Here is a 15,481-nt window from a genome sequence, read left to right on the forward strand (position 1 = left end):
GTGTTGAAGAATTTGAAGCGCGTAAAGCTCAAATGCTTTACATGATAAGTACATGAGCTTAAAAAAATTGCTAATTCCACTATTTTTTTAATTTACTTAATAGGTTTTGGAATTAAGGATATATTAATTTGATTCTTCATATGTTAGTGCTTATAGGCTTTCATTGTACGTGCTACGTTGCAATCGCAGTTCAATTACTTGTTGATAATAGTCGGTTTGAAAAGGTAAGATAATTTCAATTGTCAAATATAAAAACATGAAAATATTATTTTCTCGTAGCTTATATTTTTTAGAGTAATTCATGCATCGTTTCGCAAGTATAAATCTAGCTTCCAATAGATTTTGAAATATTGGTCCAAAAAAACTAAGACAATAACTTATCGACCAATAAATGTAAACTGCGTGCGCTCCATCTCCATGTGCACAAACTGGTTAATTACACTTGTTCAAGTTATTTAAAATCAATTACTTAATTTTCCAGCTAAGTCAAATTAATTGAAATACAGATAAGAAAATTCTTGTCGTATTTTGGACATTGCGTACATTGCATGTGCCTTATAAGTGATTACGCTACTTTATATATGATAACATGATAATGATGCGTGTGATCTTTTGATTCGAAATGTAGCGAAAAGGAGCATATTGATTCCCTTCCTACTCAAGATTCAAATTTCACGTGCACGTACCAGCTCCAAGCGAGTTTTAGTCATCGCATGCACGTGAGATCCTTCTCCTGTAATTTTCTTTTTTAAGAAAAACTTTAAATATTGTTTTAGTTTAATGAATTTATATTTTACTCTCTAACCACTTTATTTGCTTCGTCTTTTTGTAATAATTTAGAAATTCTTTCGTCAACCTTAGATTAGAAATGATACGCAATATATAAAGCGATAATAAAGCGTAATAAGTAAAACCTACAAAATATATAATTTAAAAAATTCTTTCGTCAATGTTTTATTACTCTAGCTGTGATTCTACCGACAATAAAGCGTAATAAGTAATTAAAACCTACAAAATATTATAATACAAATAAGTTAACAAAAATCGATAATATAGGCCGTAAAAAATTTGATAGTTGATATCCGAAGTTTCAAATTCTGAAATTTAATTATTTTATATATATTCAGCATTAAGTTTATGTTTTTAAACGGCATAAGATTACTTCCGAAGAAAAAAAAAAAAGAAAGGGAAAGGAAGAGAAAAAGTTGGAATGGATCCTTTGGGATCAACTCCATCTGTTTCCATTAATATTCCAATCTCTAATTAAATGGTGCCCACTGATCCAATCTGGGGGAAGGCACATCCACAACAACAACAACAACAACAACAACAACAACTACGTACTACTACTACTCCCATGGGCATTTCAACTGCAACTAATCCCCACCATTTTACCACAAAACTCCCCCAGTACGCCAAAAGGAGAAGCTTCTCCTCCACCTCTTCCTCTTCTAGCCACTCAGCCCCTAAGCGCTTCCTCCTTGCCCTTGTCACCTTCCTCGCCCTCCTCCATATCCAAACCCTAACCCACACCCTCAACAACCACCTCAAGCTCCCCCTCTCCTCTTCATGGCCCCTCGCCTTGTCTCTCCTCCCCGCGGCCGCGCCGTCCGACATCGCCTTCCTCCCGTTGAAGGACCTCCGCTTCTCCAACACCCCCATGGACGGTGAGCTTTTTCTTCTGAACAACAGTTATTTCACATGCATATATGGTATTGCTATGTCTTATTTACTGTTAGAGAATAACGATTGTTTCGCAGGTAACACATGGTTCATGAGCTCCCTTAACGACACTTATGAGCCCGGCGAAACCGAACACCTCCGCTTCCCTTCCGACGCCTCCGGAGGCCGCCTGTTGTGCCTTGCAGGCAGCAGCGCGTCGGACGGCACGCGGAACGCGTACGCACTGGCGCCGCCGCATGGTCTGCGTGGCGTGCGGTTGCTTCGCGGGCTCACGTTCGTATCAGACACATACTACGACTACGAGAACCTATGGCACGGGCTGTCGGCGGTGGTGCCGTTCGCGGCATGGCACGCGCGCAACGGGTGCGTGCGGCCCGCACGGTGGGTGCTGTACCACCAGGGGGAGCTGCGGACGGGGATGGGCCCGTGGGTGCGGAAGGTGGCAGAGACAGTGTTCGGGACGGCGATGCAGATGGAAACGTTCGAGGGGGGTCAGCCCAGGTGCTTCGAGGAGGCAGTGGTGTTCCGGCACAACGAGGGGTCGATGACGAAGGAGAAGAAGAAGAGGGTGTACGACATGTTGCGGTGCAAAGCGAGGGCGTATTGTAATGTGAGTAGAGAGGCAGAGAAGGAATCGAACGAGTTAGAGAAGGTCGTAATAAGAGTGACGTTGCTGTTGAGGGTGGGGGCGAGGTCGTTTAAGGATGATAAGGGGGTGATAAGCGTGTTCGAGAGGGAGTGTAAGAAGGTGGAGGGGTGTCGCCTCACGGTGGCGAGACCCAACAATTTGACCTTCTGTGATCAGGTAATTGGTGGCTCATATATCCGCCCTTTCCTTTCCTCCTTTTGCTTTGTTGAATTCGATTATTTACTGAATCCGATCGAATTCAATCAATGTATATAATCTGCACTCAATAACAATGGCTTATGGAGAAAAAGAAAAAAAAAAAAAGAAAAAAAAACACATGATAACATCAAAAAATTAATAATCCACAAAAATAATTGACCGCACCGGTGGTCCATTGGCAGGTTAAACTAATGAGCGAAACGGACATCCTGGCGTCGCCGCACGGGGCGCAGCTCACGAACATGTTCTTCATGGACAGGAACAGCAGCGTCATGGAGTTCTTCCCTACAGGGTGGCTCAAGCTCGCAGGCCCCGGCCAAAATGTCTTCCAGTGGCTCGCCAGCTACTCCGGGATGCAGCACCGAGGGGCCTGGCACGACCCCAACGGCGACCGCTGCCCCTACGCTAACGCCACTGCCCGCTGCATGAGCTTCCACAAGAACCGCCGCATCGGGCACAACACGGCGTTCCTCGCCAATTGGACGTCGACGGTGCTCCGCGAGGAGCACCGTCGCATGGCGGCCGTCGACCAGGCCAAGCTCAAAGCGAGCCAAGGGCCTTGTCAATGTGACTAGCTAGCTGAGTTAGCCGACACGGCCGACCTGGGGGCTGGGGAACTAGAGAGCGGAATTGTAAGAATTGAAACGTATAGAGAGATGTGTCAACAATAAAGACCTGAACATAGCTCAGGTCGTACAACGGCCAAAGTCACAAAAGGCAACACAAAAGCGTGTATATAACATGCTGCTTTTATAGTAAGAGAACCATTTTAAAAATTTCTTTTACAAGTTCGAGACACAAAGTTCCCCAAAACAGAATGCAATATACTGCGAAAGTTTCCACATTCTCAAATTGAATTGTATTCAATGTGTGCGCCTCACTCAAGGAATTCGGCCAAACATCGCTTTTCCATTTCTTTAGTATATTATCTCAAACTAGTGTGCAGGAAATCACCTTATATGTCTTCTGGTCAAAATAAACAAAAAGAAAAAAATATAACTTTTATCGCCTCGTTATCATTATTTTCTATTATAAATACTTTTCAGAGTCTAATATATAATGGCTGCTAGACATAAATGTGTTGTCTCTAATGTTAACTCATATATTTAAACTTAAAAACAGTACCAAGGAGTCGCTAAATGCTGCTAACATGTCTACGAACACGAGGCGAAGCTTGGATTATTGAGGTTGTCCATGTACGATTGAAATCAGTTTCCGCTATTCTTGTGAAAACCAAGTTCTAGTAATTCGCACAAGCCTAGAGAGATTAACAAAAACTGTTCATACCCCAAAACTGAATTAATTGCGGAGCTAAAGTTGTACAGCCCAGCAGAAAAAAATAATAATAAAAAACTTCTAAGTATAAGCACATTTGGAAGCAATATAAGACTTTTAATGAAGCAGTATGAGATTTGAGCAACTTCCACATATTATATGTTGGATTATATAATTCCTACTCTTCAGGTTACTACTGTTCCAAGTGAGATAGGGATTTAAGGACATTACTCCTACCATTTTACCTGCCTACCCCACGTGGGACAAAATTCACAAAATTTCAGAGTTATTTATGAACCCTATCTTAGCATTAGCAATGCACTTGTAAAAGAGGAATACTTCTTAGTTACTCAAGCCGCACTGGTGAAACTTAGTGCCGACCGCTTTGAACTTTTTGTCTCTTCATGTGCTATGAAATTTGGACCAGAGATAGACCGCAAAGAAGCAGAGCAGAGCAAAGAGGGCAACATGGACTACTACATGGTTCGAGCCCTGTTGTATGATTCTCCGGTTCATTTTCCTTATGTTGTTCTTCAACCCCGCCTGGGCTTTTATGAGAGTCATTTGCTGTACAGTAACCAAAATTGCATCACACAAAGCTTGAGGCATGGATGTAAAGAAATAATTAACGGACCGCCCCATCTACAAGTCGTTTAATTAGTAGGACTTGACTTAGGTGCGCATGGGCTCATGTGAGTACAGACTACAGAATGATACCATACAAAGGATTTTGACTGATGAAATCTGTTACCACAGGCCAGTTGAACATGGGTCAAAAGAGAATCATACAGTAGTAAGAAATAATTAGATTTACAAATGTCTACAACTGACATAAGTCGGAGGACTATCAAGCTATATGGAAACAGAAATCGAAATGGAAGGGAAACGGAAAGAGCAAAGAGTAGTGACTGCAATGAACATAGGCCATGTGATATAGGCATAGCGCATTATCAAATTGTCGCTATATGGTTGCATTTGTACTTCTTAAGTGACCTGTTTCTTAAGGATCTTTGGTTTACCCCCATTGTAATTTGGGTTTAAATCAGGTTTCGATCCACACTAAAACGTTTGATCATGATTTCATGATCGACTACAGTTTCGAATCCATCTCTACATGAAAACCTGTATCTATTTGAAAACTCAATCTAAAACCTTTTAAAATTGTAACTTCAGGTAGAAAACCTAAGAAGCCATTAGAAATTTAGGTATGTATGCAGTACGCGTGCTAATTTAACGAAATTTGTGAAAGGTGCATATTAAAAACACAAATAGTGGCCTCAGGGCATCTAATTAAGTGATACAAATGATACCACAGGGCCTCAATGACCAAGAGCCCACAAGGCCAAGCTTGTTTTGAGAGATCTATTACCAACGAGGCCTTTGAGTGCAACGGGTTCGGGCTGGACAGGACCATGACACCGAATGCCATAATTCACCTATGGGCCTATTATCAAATGGGTGTCTAAAATTATGAAGCTACTGAAGGGCAAAAGCGTCATTTAGATAAAACAATCATCAACTTCTTTTTTTATGTGCAGCTTGCTGATGGTAGTCAAATCGCAAATGGAAGGGATAAACTTTCAAAATATAGGAGGACATATATGATCAATAAACAAGTATGCAAAATTACTATTTTGCAAGTACACATGTGGCTGGCACGTGCGTGAGCGCGCGTGCACAAACACACGCACAGATACAGATAATGGTGCAAATTATGGAACTAACCAATTTAGATATGAAGTCCTTTTGAAACTGGGCTTCTGTTTCTATCTCCTGAGCTACCTGCAAAATGTCATATTGAATTCTTGTAAAATATGTGCATAAAAAATTCTAACTTGATGAGAATTCTTAACAACTGAAAGTAGACAATTTAGATAGTGCATCAAATAAACATAGTAGATTTAGAAACTAATAAAAAAGCATACAAACATACTACAAAGTGACCAAAAAAATGGTTGAGATTAACTTTTCTGTAGAGCACATATCATGTAGCATTAAGACAACATTTTCCTCACACTTGCATGATTGATGAGAAGTCAGGTCCATAGCGCTATCTTAAGACAATTGCCTACAGTTAAATAAACATTTTGACTATAATATAGATGAAGCAATGTTAAAATGAAGAATATAAGGAAAGAAGCTGTGCCAAATTACTCTTTCTTATTCCTTCCATTAATCTATACACTGAAAAATAATTAAAACCAGGCCGTTCACATAAAAATGCTAATAGATTTTTTAAATGCGTTAAGTGTTAATAATACAGCATCTACCAACATTCAACAAACAAAGGTTTTGTATCCCCAATGACAAGGCTTCTCTGTTTAGCATTAATCTGCTCAATGAAAGAAGTAATAAAAAGATAACTTTGTTGTGCATCATACATTATTCATTCGGAATCGATGAATTTAGGTTTGGGGTAATCATTGTTTCATCAGCTTAAATTTTTTAACTATATACTGCACTCAACGTGCATTCCCTATAAAAGTAACTTTACTACAAGTAAGCAATATACTCATCATTTTCCTGCCTCTTCTAGGTATTGCTATTTACTAGGATACTTTGAAACCTAGGGCAATCCCATCCCCAAAATTTCATCGAAAGGAATCAATTGAGAAAGAGACGAAGACCCACCCCTTTCAATCTCCGGATCTGGCCACGGAGCCCGGTGATACTCTCGTCCAAGTCGCCGTGCATCGGATCGATCTGCAGCTGTATCTCTTCCGATCTCTCCGGCGCCGCCGTGGACCTAGCGATGAGCCCTTCCCTGCAACAGCGAAATCGATAGGGAAATAGGAGAAATTGTGGAAATTTGAAACCATACTAGGACACGGAGATCGCGAGAGAGAGAGTTCGGCCATTGCAGGGGACAAGAGATGTACCTGGATCGAAGAGTATGGGAGCCGTGGAAGGGATTCGCCATGGGAAGAGGAGGAGGAGGAGGTGGTGGTTAGGGAGGAGCACGGAGAAGACGAGCACGAAATTTGAAGCGGCAAAAATGGAAGGGAAAAGGGAGCGGGAGTGAGGGGAGGCGACTCCGCGAAAGAATCGTAGGGCCGAACCGGCCGGTTCGCCAGTGGACCGGAATCGCAAAAAGAGATGGACCGAATAAGCATTGTAAATGGGTTGCGTTGGGTCGATGGGCTAAATTTGGGCCCATGGACCAAAGCAATTGGCCCAAATATATATAGCTTCTTTTTTTTTTTTTAGAAACTATTTTCGGGAGCAGCGAAAAAAAAAATACGAGCGAGTGATATAAGTAACATTTGAGAAGCATAAGATGGCATAAGATGGACATTTATGTTACATAACCAAAGCTGATTCGCATACATAAACACATTGAGCTAAAACGTGTGTGGCTCAAGCCAAAAGGAAGAGTAGGTGCACCCCAACCAAACATGTTGGGGGGGTAAATGCAACACATCTCTTTCCTCTACCTTCTCCCTCTTTGCATATACTAGCTTCAACGTAAAGCACACTACCTTTATTATTCTGATTACATTCCCTGTAGTCACCATAAAAAAAGAAGTTGTGGGCGTTAAAAGTTTGAACAGCCTATGTAAAGAAAGCACTCATACAGCCTTATATTATTCTATGTAGAACTTAATCTTGTCCTTGTCACAGTAGGGCCCATTCTGTTACATCACACTTATGTTTTTAAATAGCTAAAATGAACAACTCAAATTGTGAGGTGTTGAGGAGACACAGAATGTTGTAAACTGTTGCTCTATGGAGCAGGAGCAGGAGCAGGAGCAGGAGCAGGAAAAAGGTTCATTTCTCTTCCTCTTCTTCAATCTTGTTCTTGTTTATTTCAATCTAAAAATAAGCAAAATTACAGGGTCCAAGGTTGATGAACCACTTGATCGTGTTCAAACAAGCTCCACAGTGCTCGATTACATGGTGCGCTCTCTCACATACATACTCATTACGTCATATACCGGATTATACTATACAAGCAAATTTGCATGTGACATATTAGCAAACTAGCACACAAAATAACATACAAGAGCAGTATTATGTACACACTGCTATACAATACTGCAAGACTATGGCATTAATCCACATTTCTTCTGAATAATAATAACAAAGTTTGCTATTTTTATTGCTATTTTTCTTATGGCCTCGTTTGGAGCCTAGGATTGAGATATTTAGGACTTTATATTGCTTTCCTTGAGCACCAAATTTGATCAATCAAAATACAACTTAGACATCAAAGATATATGGAAATCCTCTTTGCTAAGTGCAGGGAGTGGCCAATACAAATGCAATGACGGAGAACGAACAAAAGATCCGGGATGAGTTGGAGTCCGAAATTGAGAGGGGTTTGGAAGAAGAGATTAAAGATGGCATATATGGCCTCGCACTCCGCCTCCAAAGATTGTATCTGCACAAGCAGCATAGGAAGATGTCGGCATCGTCAACTAGTTCTAATAGGGAACCATCGCACGGACCAAAAAGTGAACGTCTCTCCGAGCTGAATATCATTATTAGATCAGATGGCAAGAGCAAGATTGAGACATATGAAGTCAAGCCCAGTTTTCACAACCTAGTTAGACCATACAGTTCTCGATCTAAAGCTAAGCAAGTAAAGTTGCGCAATTGCATCAGTCAATTGGATCAGTCGAAGTTACTTCGACCGCAAAAAGGATTCATAGGTGGCAGTAAAATGAATAGCTCTTTGGGGTTCGAACCTCAAGAGGAATGGTTGGATGCCTCTTGTCAAAATGACAAACAGTTCGAGAGGAAAAATAAGAAAAAGATTGGCTCGGAATGGAAATATTAGCAAACCTGGAGTAATACTAAGTGAACGGAATAATAAAACTGCAAAACCAGGCTCTTCAGAGCACGTCCAGGAACCTTACCTTATACTTGTATTAAAGTTGTGTGAATAAATCTTGTTTGTGAAATATGAAGAATAAATATGAAGAGATTGAGAATTGAAACACTAAACCACCATGATTTTTGTGATGTTCCATTTTACCAACTAGCCTGTAGCAATAGCTAAAATTATTATCGCACCATATAGTCTTCAACGAATTGTCAATACATACAATCTAATGTAAATTAAAATACTCGGCTCCAATATTTTCTACCAAAAAAAAAAAAGCAAAACTGAATAGAAATAATGGCAACCTTGTGTTTTCCTATGGTTGTAATGTATACATTCACAGCGGAATCAAAATACATAGCACTCACACTATTCTCTACCAGAAATGTAGATAGGAGCTATCGCATACTTAGCTTACGGCCATTCTCCCAATCAAACAGACCATACCAAATTTACATCTCAGAAAAAAAACCAAATGCAATATCATTACAGAATCATGATCCAATATAAAACAGATATTGAAGTAGAACAAAACTTTGAATTTCTATATCTTACAGAGATATGAGAACTGAACTTCAATCTATTAACCTTAATAGATGGTGATTCCAGAAGACAACTAGAGAAGCTAATAATTTTCAATTATATCAAGTGCCTAATGTATGCTTTCAATGAAACATCAATTTCTGTGAAGTGAAAATGTTAATTAACAAGAGCCACCTTTCACGATAAATGAATATTTCTATAATAGAAGCCACTTTTCAAGATAAGAATACATGGACGGGAGTGAAATCAAAGTGACATAAACATGTAAATTTATTCACAAGCATGATAATATATAACATCTCAAATCAGAAGAAACAATCATTTAAATAAAGAAATGATAAAAACACAAACACCTCCCTGTTTTTAAGTATATAAGATAAACCAAAAAGTTCAAGCATAAATGATATTTTTAATCTGAACATGACCCTGTATATAAAGCATAGACACCACCTGAACAAGTAAGAGCAGATGTATATAGTCATTGTTAGGGTTGCACATTCTGACCGCCACCAACAGCCTCCTTCAGACTTTTCACGGCACTGTCATAGTTCACGAAACCCATGAACCAAAACTCATGGTTGTCAATAGAAACAACCTGAATATATTTTTCTGCTGGATTTGCTTGGCTTGTGGAAGGGTTAACAGATCTCAGCTGCTGTAGAGGAAGCAACACCTGTTACATTTCAAAAGAAAAACATTGGTATAAGCCCATGTTTGTATTCCGTAAGAAAAAGGTCATGTTAACAAGTGCCTATTAGGAGTTCAGTCATAAATAGTCAAACCAACTTCTAGAAGCAGCATGACTATTCTAGGCCTATCCTTGTAGCCAATACAGAACTAACTAGTCAACCTGACTCAGCATTCGCCAAAAACTGGGGAACATGCTATAAAATACTGGGAATGCATATAAACAATTCTTCCATAGCATGATAAGTCCAGAAAACTGAACTACTAAATACGATAAAAATTGTCAGAGATAAAAAGAATTTTGACCCAAAAATAAAGATCGCATGAAGACCAAACACAACAACCCCGTAAAACCCCAGAAAACTGAACCACTAATTTAAAACTGTATAGACCTTACTCAGACTATGGCGCATTTTTTGAAATAGGCATCTGAGCTTCCAAAAGTTTTGCTTTTACTCCTAACTTAGAGCATATTAGAGCTCTAAATTAGAGCATACTCACTTTAGACACATCACAGAAGAAGATCATGTGGCAGTCTCAAGAGAGATGGTTGTGTTGAACATCAGTGAATATACATAAAGTTAATGAATAGATGAACCTTGTAGTAGCTCCATTCAGTTTTGTCCCCAACTTTATACGAAAGTGGATTGTCACTACAAAATGCAAGCTTTGCGGTGGAAAGGTACAAAACTCCCATAACAGGACCAGCGGAGGTCGAAAGATAGCATGCGTATGCTTTCTTAAGTTTTTCGTCAGGAGCAGTGTCAAATGTTTGTTGAAATATTTTATCGTAACCACCTTCTGCTATGACTTTTGTTGTTTGAGCAATTCTACCCATTGCTGCATCCGCAACGCTAGGTCCTGTTTTCACTGTTTCAAGAATGATAGTTTAATCATGATAGCAAAAACACGAACAAGCATCAACACATACAAAATCTATAAAAGATTTGCTGATATGCAATTGCATACACAAAATGAGATGGAGTATATACTCTTTTAAAGATTTATCAGGAAAACAAAAAAAAAACTGGTTTTGTAACAATAGCTTCCAAGAAATAAGAAACTAGTAAAAGTTGTATTTAGCATATAAAAAACCTACTGTACATGATTAAGAGACCAAATAATGGCCACAGTTGAGTATCTTCTCTTGAAATATATAAAATGTGTATGCACAAAGTTGGGCAAGTATCAGATCCACTAATATGCAATTGAGTTGATACAAGAGCCAATACTCAAGCCAGTGGCTCTATGTAAATTCAACTTTTCCTCTGTTCATCCCTTCATTTCTTTGTTGTTGTATTCTTCTATCATCTATAGTTTTTAAGAAAGCGGAGGAGAAAACTAAGAAAAAACAAAAACAAAGATCTACCGTCAATTAGAGATTTCACTACTGTGAAAGGGATAAACCAGGGGCGGCATTCACTGATCTCATTCAGGCACCCAAAAACTTAGATGCATGAGCAAAGAATAAGCATGTCCTGGAAGGAACTAAAGCTCAAATTGATAAATATTAAAAAAAAAAAAATTTGAAACATCTATCTATATCTATACAGTTGCAGCATAAATTTCCCATCAAAAACCAAGCATCCAGTTTCAAGTACGGGTTTTATATTGTTCCATCATGATCAATAATGACACCACTCTCAGACTGATCAAGGTCCCATCATAAGCATTTTCGCAAGGAAATATATTGCATATAAAAACTATCCGTCATTCAAAAGTCCAAGCTTTGAGCAATCTACAACTATCAAATACTAAATTAAAATTTCTGATAGTTTGCTAAGTACAGTAAAAACCACGCCACACCCTAATATACAAGCATTAACCCATAGATCTCATCAACAAGGACACATCCACACACTTCTTCCAAATTAAATTCAAAAATCAAAATAAGTTGATAAAAAGCGCACAATTAAACCACAAAATATAGCTACTCACAGTGTTGCCAAACATTCCCGGCCAAATCCTCGGTCTTCTTCGCCGCGTCCCCGAACTTCTTCCCGAACTTCCCGAGCGCATCGCGCACGGTATCCATCGTATCTACAAAACCCCGAATCAACCACAAAAACCATCAAATACTCCATCACAACTCTAGTTACCAATCACAATCGAATCAACGAACAGAGAGAGAGAGAGAGAGAGAGAGAGAGATACTTTTGGAGGCGGGGCCGGGGGAGGCGGTGATGTAGGGGTTGGGATCCGCGGCCATGGCGGAGGAGGAGGAGGAGGAGGAGGAGGGGGGAGGAGGAGGGGTGAGGTCCTCGGGGTTGAGCTTAGGGTAAGGGGCGTACTCGGGCGAGTGATCGCCGTTGGATCCCTTCTTCTCCGGGTGATCGACGGTGGATTGATCCATGGGAGGCGCCCGCGTCGGTGGCGTTCGATGGATCGGAGCGACTCCGAGATCGAGCTCACATATATAATTATTATATTATGGGCAGGTGCTTCCTTACGAAGGAGGGGATGAGACGAGATCATATTAATTTCGAGGTGTTATCCAGAACAGTGGGGTCCACACTGACTGATGAGGGAGGACTTGTCGTGGATCCTGGACCTGGTGCACCACATCATCCAATTATCATACGTGAAGTCTGACGTGGCACAACTGAATGTTGGGCCCAAGCCCAAGTTGGAAAGGCTAGATCGGGCTTCGGCAAACTGGGCCTTCATAACTAAAATTTTGGCCCAAAATTGGACGGCCTCGGCCCGAACCTACTAGTCGCCCGTCCGATAATGGTTTAGCAAAAGCTTTAGTTTAACGGAGACAGTATCTAACGCAAGATTACTTCATTTGCTGCTTCTATGACCATGTAATAATTGGTACGAATCTTAAAGTCGTACAAATAGTGGATAAAATAGTTTCATCCTGGAGAGGTTTTTTTTTTTCATTTTTTTCCTTTTCGGTTCGTGAAGAGAATGAAAGTAATAATGGAAAATATGCCAAAAATTTCGCACGGGGCGATCGGGCTCGTTCATAAGTTTGAAAGGAGCAGGACGAGACATTCTAACTTTAAATGCTGAAGCAACACAAATTAACATATCTCGATTTAAAGTAATATAATATTTGGGAAAAGAAAAGAAAAGAAATATCATTGGGAGACTACAATCCCAGATGGACTTAGTTTCAATATCCAAAGATTGGAGGGACTAATATGCAATAACATACAATAAATTGATAATGCCCATCCTGGTGATCTTGATTACCTGAATCTAGATTGGTACTAATTTATTTATTCAATTAAAACCCACTTTATTATAAAAATGAGCAGAAGCAAACCCCACTTACATTGTGGGTATGCACAAGTAAATAAGCTAAATATAAGAAGAAAGAATGGGCACCCACATTCTCATCAACAGCTAAAAAAACAATACCTTTCCAAGAGCTTAATTAGAAATTTAGAAAATCCAACAACCCTTGCTGATGGAAGTGCTTTAACAAAAATGTAAAGGCCCAAAGACAAAAGGCAATGGGCTTTAACATAAAATGTTTGCTGGGCCCAATTCGCTTTTTCACTTCAAAAGCAAAAGTTAAATGTGTGACAAAACTTTAAAAAAAAAAAAAAAAAAGGGAAAATCCATGAGGTTTCTGATAGGAAGCTGATACCAAAAAGCAAAACTCCAAATCACTAAAATATTTGAATAGAAAAATGGTTACTTTATTCTGGCTAATCTACTCAAAGCACTTTTGTAGAAGCTCCAATCAAACTAAAGACCTGTTTGGCTCTTGAAATAATTTTTTTTTTATTGAGAAAATAAAACCTTCAAATTTAAGTTTCTATTTTTTATTCTCAACTTTGTGCAATGGAGCAGGCTATTCTGAATATACCTATACTGCTAGGAACATAAATATAAATGATACCGAAAGACCAGTAAACCACCCACATATAACAATATGGAGTCCAAAATCATTAATCTTTTTTAAAAGACAAATAAAGAGATCTAGAAAAGGCAACTTAATTAAAAATGAAGCTAGAGTAGATGGATCTTAATGGGGGTGTGGTGGATCAGGATCATGCCAAAGAGATAGGCATAGTGCAGTGGACCGCTCTCCTTTTGCCTGCTCTTGTGATTTCCTCATCCCCCAGTAGGGGTGTGAATAAATAAACAAAGAAGGGGTTGTTATGGCTCATGGGGTGATGTTTGTTCCACTCTCAATCATGCATAAAGTGGGGCCTTTGTTTAATTTATTGGGTTTGACGGGCATTTACACTTGTACCAATGAAGTACCAACAAGCTATTCGTGGGATTGTTGGGAGTCATCTCCCAAGCTATTGCTTTGTTTTTAAGGGCACTTAATTGAATCATCTACATGAGTGGAATTTGTACAGAGATACACTGATTCTATGTAAGGAACACTACTAATAGTGGAATTTCTTTTCTTATATATTTGAGGGATCCCTTGTTTAAGGTGAATTTGTGATTTTAGTTTCTCGTGTGCAGTGTGCAAGGGATACAAAGTGGCAAAACAGATTTGGCATAGTGATGATTGTACCTACATGTACTGCTGTTCTCTTAATTTAGCCATGAAATGAAACGAGCCAAGTCTTTTATAATCCTAAAAGCTTGTTTAATTCTGCTTTTACTTTTTTCATATTAATGACAATAACACGTCTGGACTTGAGATTTTTTTAGTCAGCCCATAACGTAGACTTGAATTAAATGGGAAAAAATTAATATGCTAGGAGCCTGACGTGACTCGAACTCCGGACCTCCTATTCTGATATCATGTGAAACAAGTGTTGTACTCTAAAAGTTTAAACTATTGAAGAACGATGTTTAAATATTTTTATATTTAACGCGTATATCAAAACAAAATTAAAATAGATTAATAAAAGACATAAATGAGATTCTAATTAAGTATCAACAATATAAGCTCTAATATATAATATTATTGATTCTGTTGTAGCAGAAGTTTTTACGAGTAGTGTTTTCCGTAATAGTGCTCTAATTTTACTTCATCCAACAGTATTAGAGTTTGTACCACCAAACTTATCAAATTAGATTACAGTGAGCTGGAGTTATTTAACGAGATAAATTGTGCTTCGCCTCAAAATAACGACGAATAATTTTGGATGGCACGAATAATTTATTTATTTACTCATCCTAAGTACAAACGGTCGAGTTCGGCTACATTTGCAAAGGATCATCAATCAAAAAAAAAAAAATTGATGAACGGCTCTGATCGAACCTGGTGGGCCCCAAATACGGCTGTACCCAAGCAGGACACGTGAGTACGTGACGGTCAAACAGAAACTCCCGTGCCACGAACCAACTTTGACCGATCAATAGAATCCCACGCGATTAGAACCACCCCAGGCACGTGCGAGCGCGCACGTGCAGCCCTGTTTTAGGTGTAGAACAAGTCTCTTTCCTTTGTCATGTAACGCTACTTTAATATTCGCGCATTATATATAAGACGACGATATATGATTAATTAGACCATCTCTTAATAAAAAAGATTTTTATATAATTTTTAAAATTACCAAATATTATTGTTGTCCTTTTATATATATATATATATATATATATATATATATATATATATATATATATGCAGGACTGCTGTGCTCTCCTGAGCCGTTTTCGATGATGGAGTTTCCGAATCGACGATCGGCTCCGTTAGA

The 15,481-nt window shown here is 39.0% G+C and overlaps 4 protein-coding genes across 4 annotated transcripts; 2 read left to right on the forward strand and 2 right to left on the reverse strand.

Moving 5' to 3' along the window:
- On the forward strand, nt 1,358-3,319 carry LOC109721482. The gene is made up of 3 exons (XM_020249133.1): nt 1,358-1,667; nt 1,761-2,488; nt 2,713-3,319. The coding sequence occupies exons 1-3, from the start codon at nt 1,358-1,360 to the stop codon at nt 3,103-3,105; spliced, it is 1,431 nt and encodes a 476-aa protein (XP_020104722.1). The 3' UTR covers nt 3,106-3,319.
- On the reverse strand, nt 3,961-6,786 carry LOC109721606 (bet1-like protein At4g14600). The gene is made up of 4 exons (XM_020249300.1): nt 6,685-6,786; nt 6,437-6,569; nt 5,531-5,587; nt 3,961-4,372 (listed from the first exon to the last, which is right to left on the reverse strand). The coding sequence occupies exons 1-4, from the start codon at nt 6,723-6,725 to the stop codon at nt 4,208-4,210; spliced, it is 396 nt and encodes a 131-aa protein (XP_020104889.1). The 5' UTR covers nt 6,726-6,786; the 3' UTR covers nt 3,961-4,207.
- Nucleotides 7,513-8,585, forward strand: LOC109721483. Its single transcript, XM_020249135.1, has 3 exons — nt 7,513-7,571; nt 7,641-7,702; nt 8,049-8,585. Exons 1-3 carry the CDS (start codon nt 7,532-7,534, stop codon nt 8,583-8,585), a joined length of 639 nt encoding a protein of 212 aa, XP_020104724.1. The 5' UTR covers nt 7,513-7,531.
- On the reverse strand, nt 9,426-12,325 carry LOC109721605 (GEM-like protein 1). Its single transcript, XM_020249298.1, has 4 exons — nt 12,015-12,325; nt 11,799-11,900; nt 10,459-10,730; nt 9,426-9,846 (listed from the first exon to the last, which is right to left on the reverse strand). The coding sequence occupies exons 1-4, from the start codon at nt 12,211-12,213 to the stop codon at nt 9,658-9,660; spliced, it is 762 nt and encodes a 253-aa protein (XP_020104887.1). The 5' UTR covers nt 12,214-12,325; the 3' UTR covers nt 9,426-9,657.

Source organism: Ananas comosus, linkage group 15 (genome assembly GCF_001540865.1).
Source record: "Ananas comosus cultivar F153 linkage group 15, ASM154086v1, whole genome shotgun sequence".
Lineage (NCBI taxonomy): Eukaryota > Viridiplantae > Streptophyta > Magnoliopsida > Poales > Bromeliaceae > Ananas > Ananas comosus.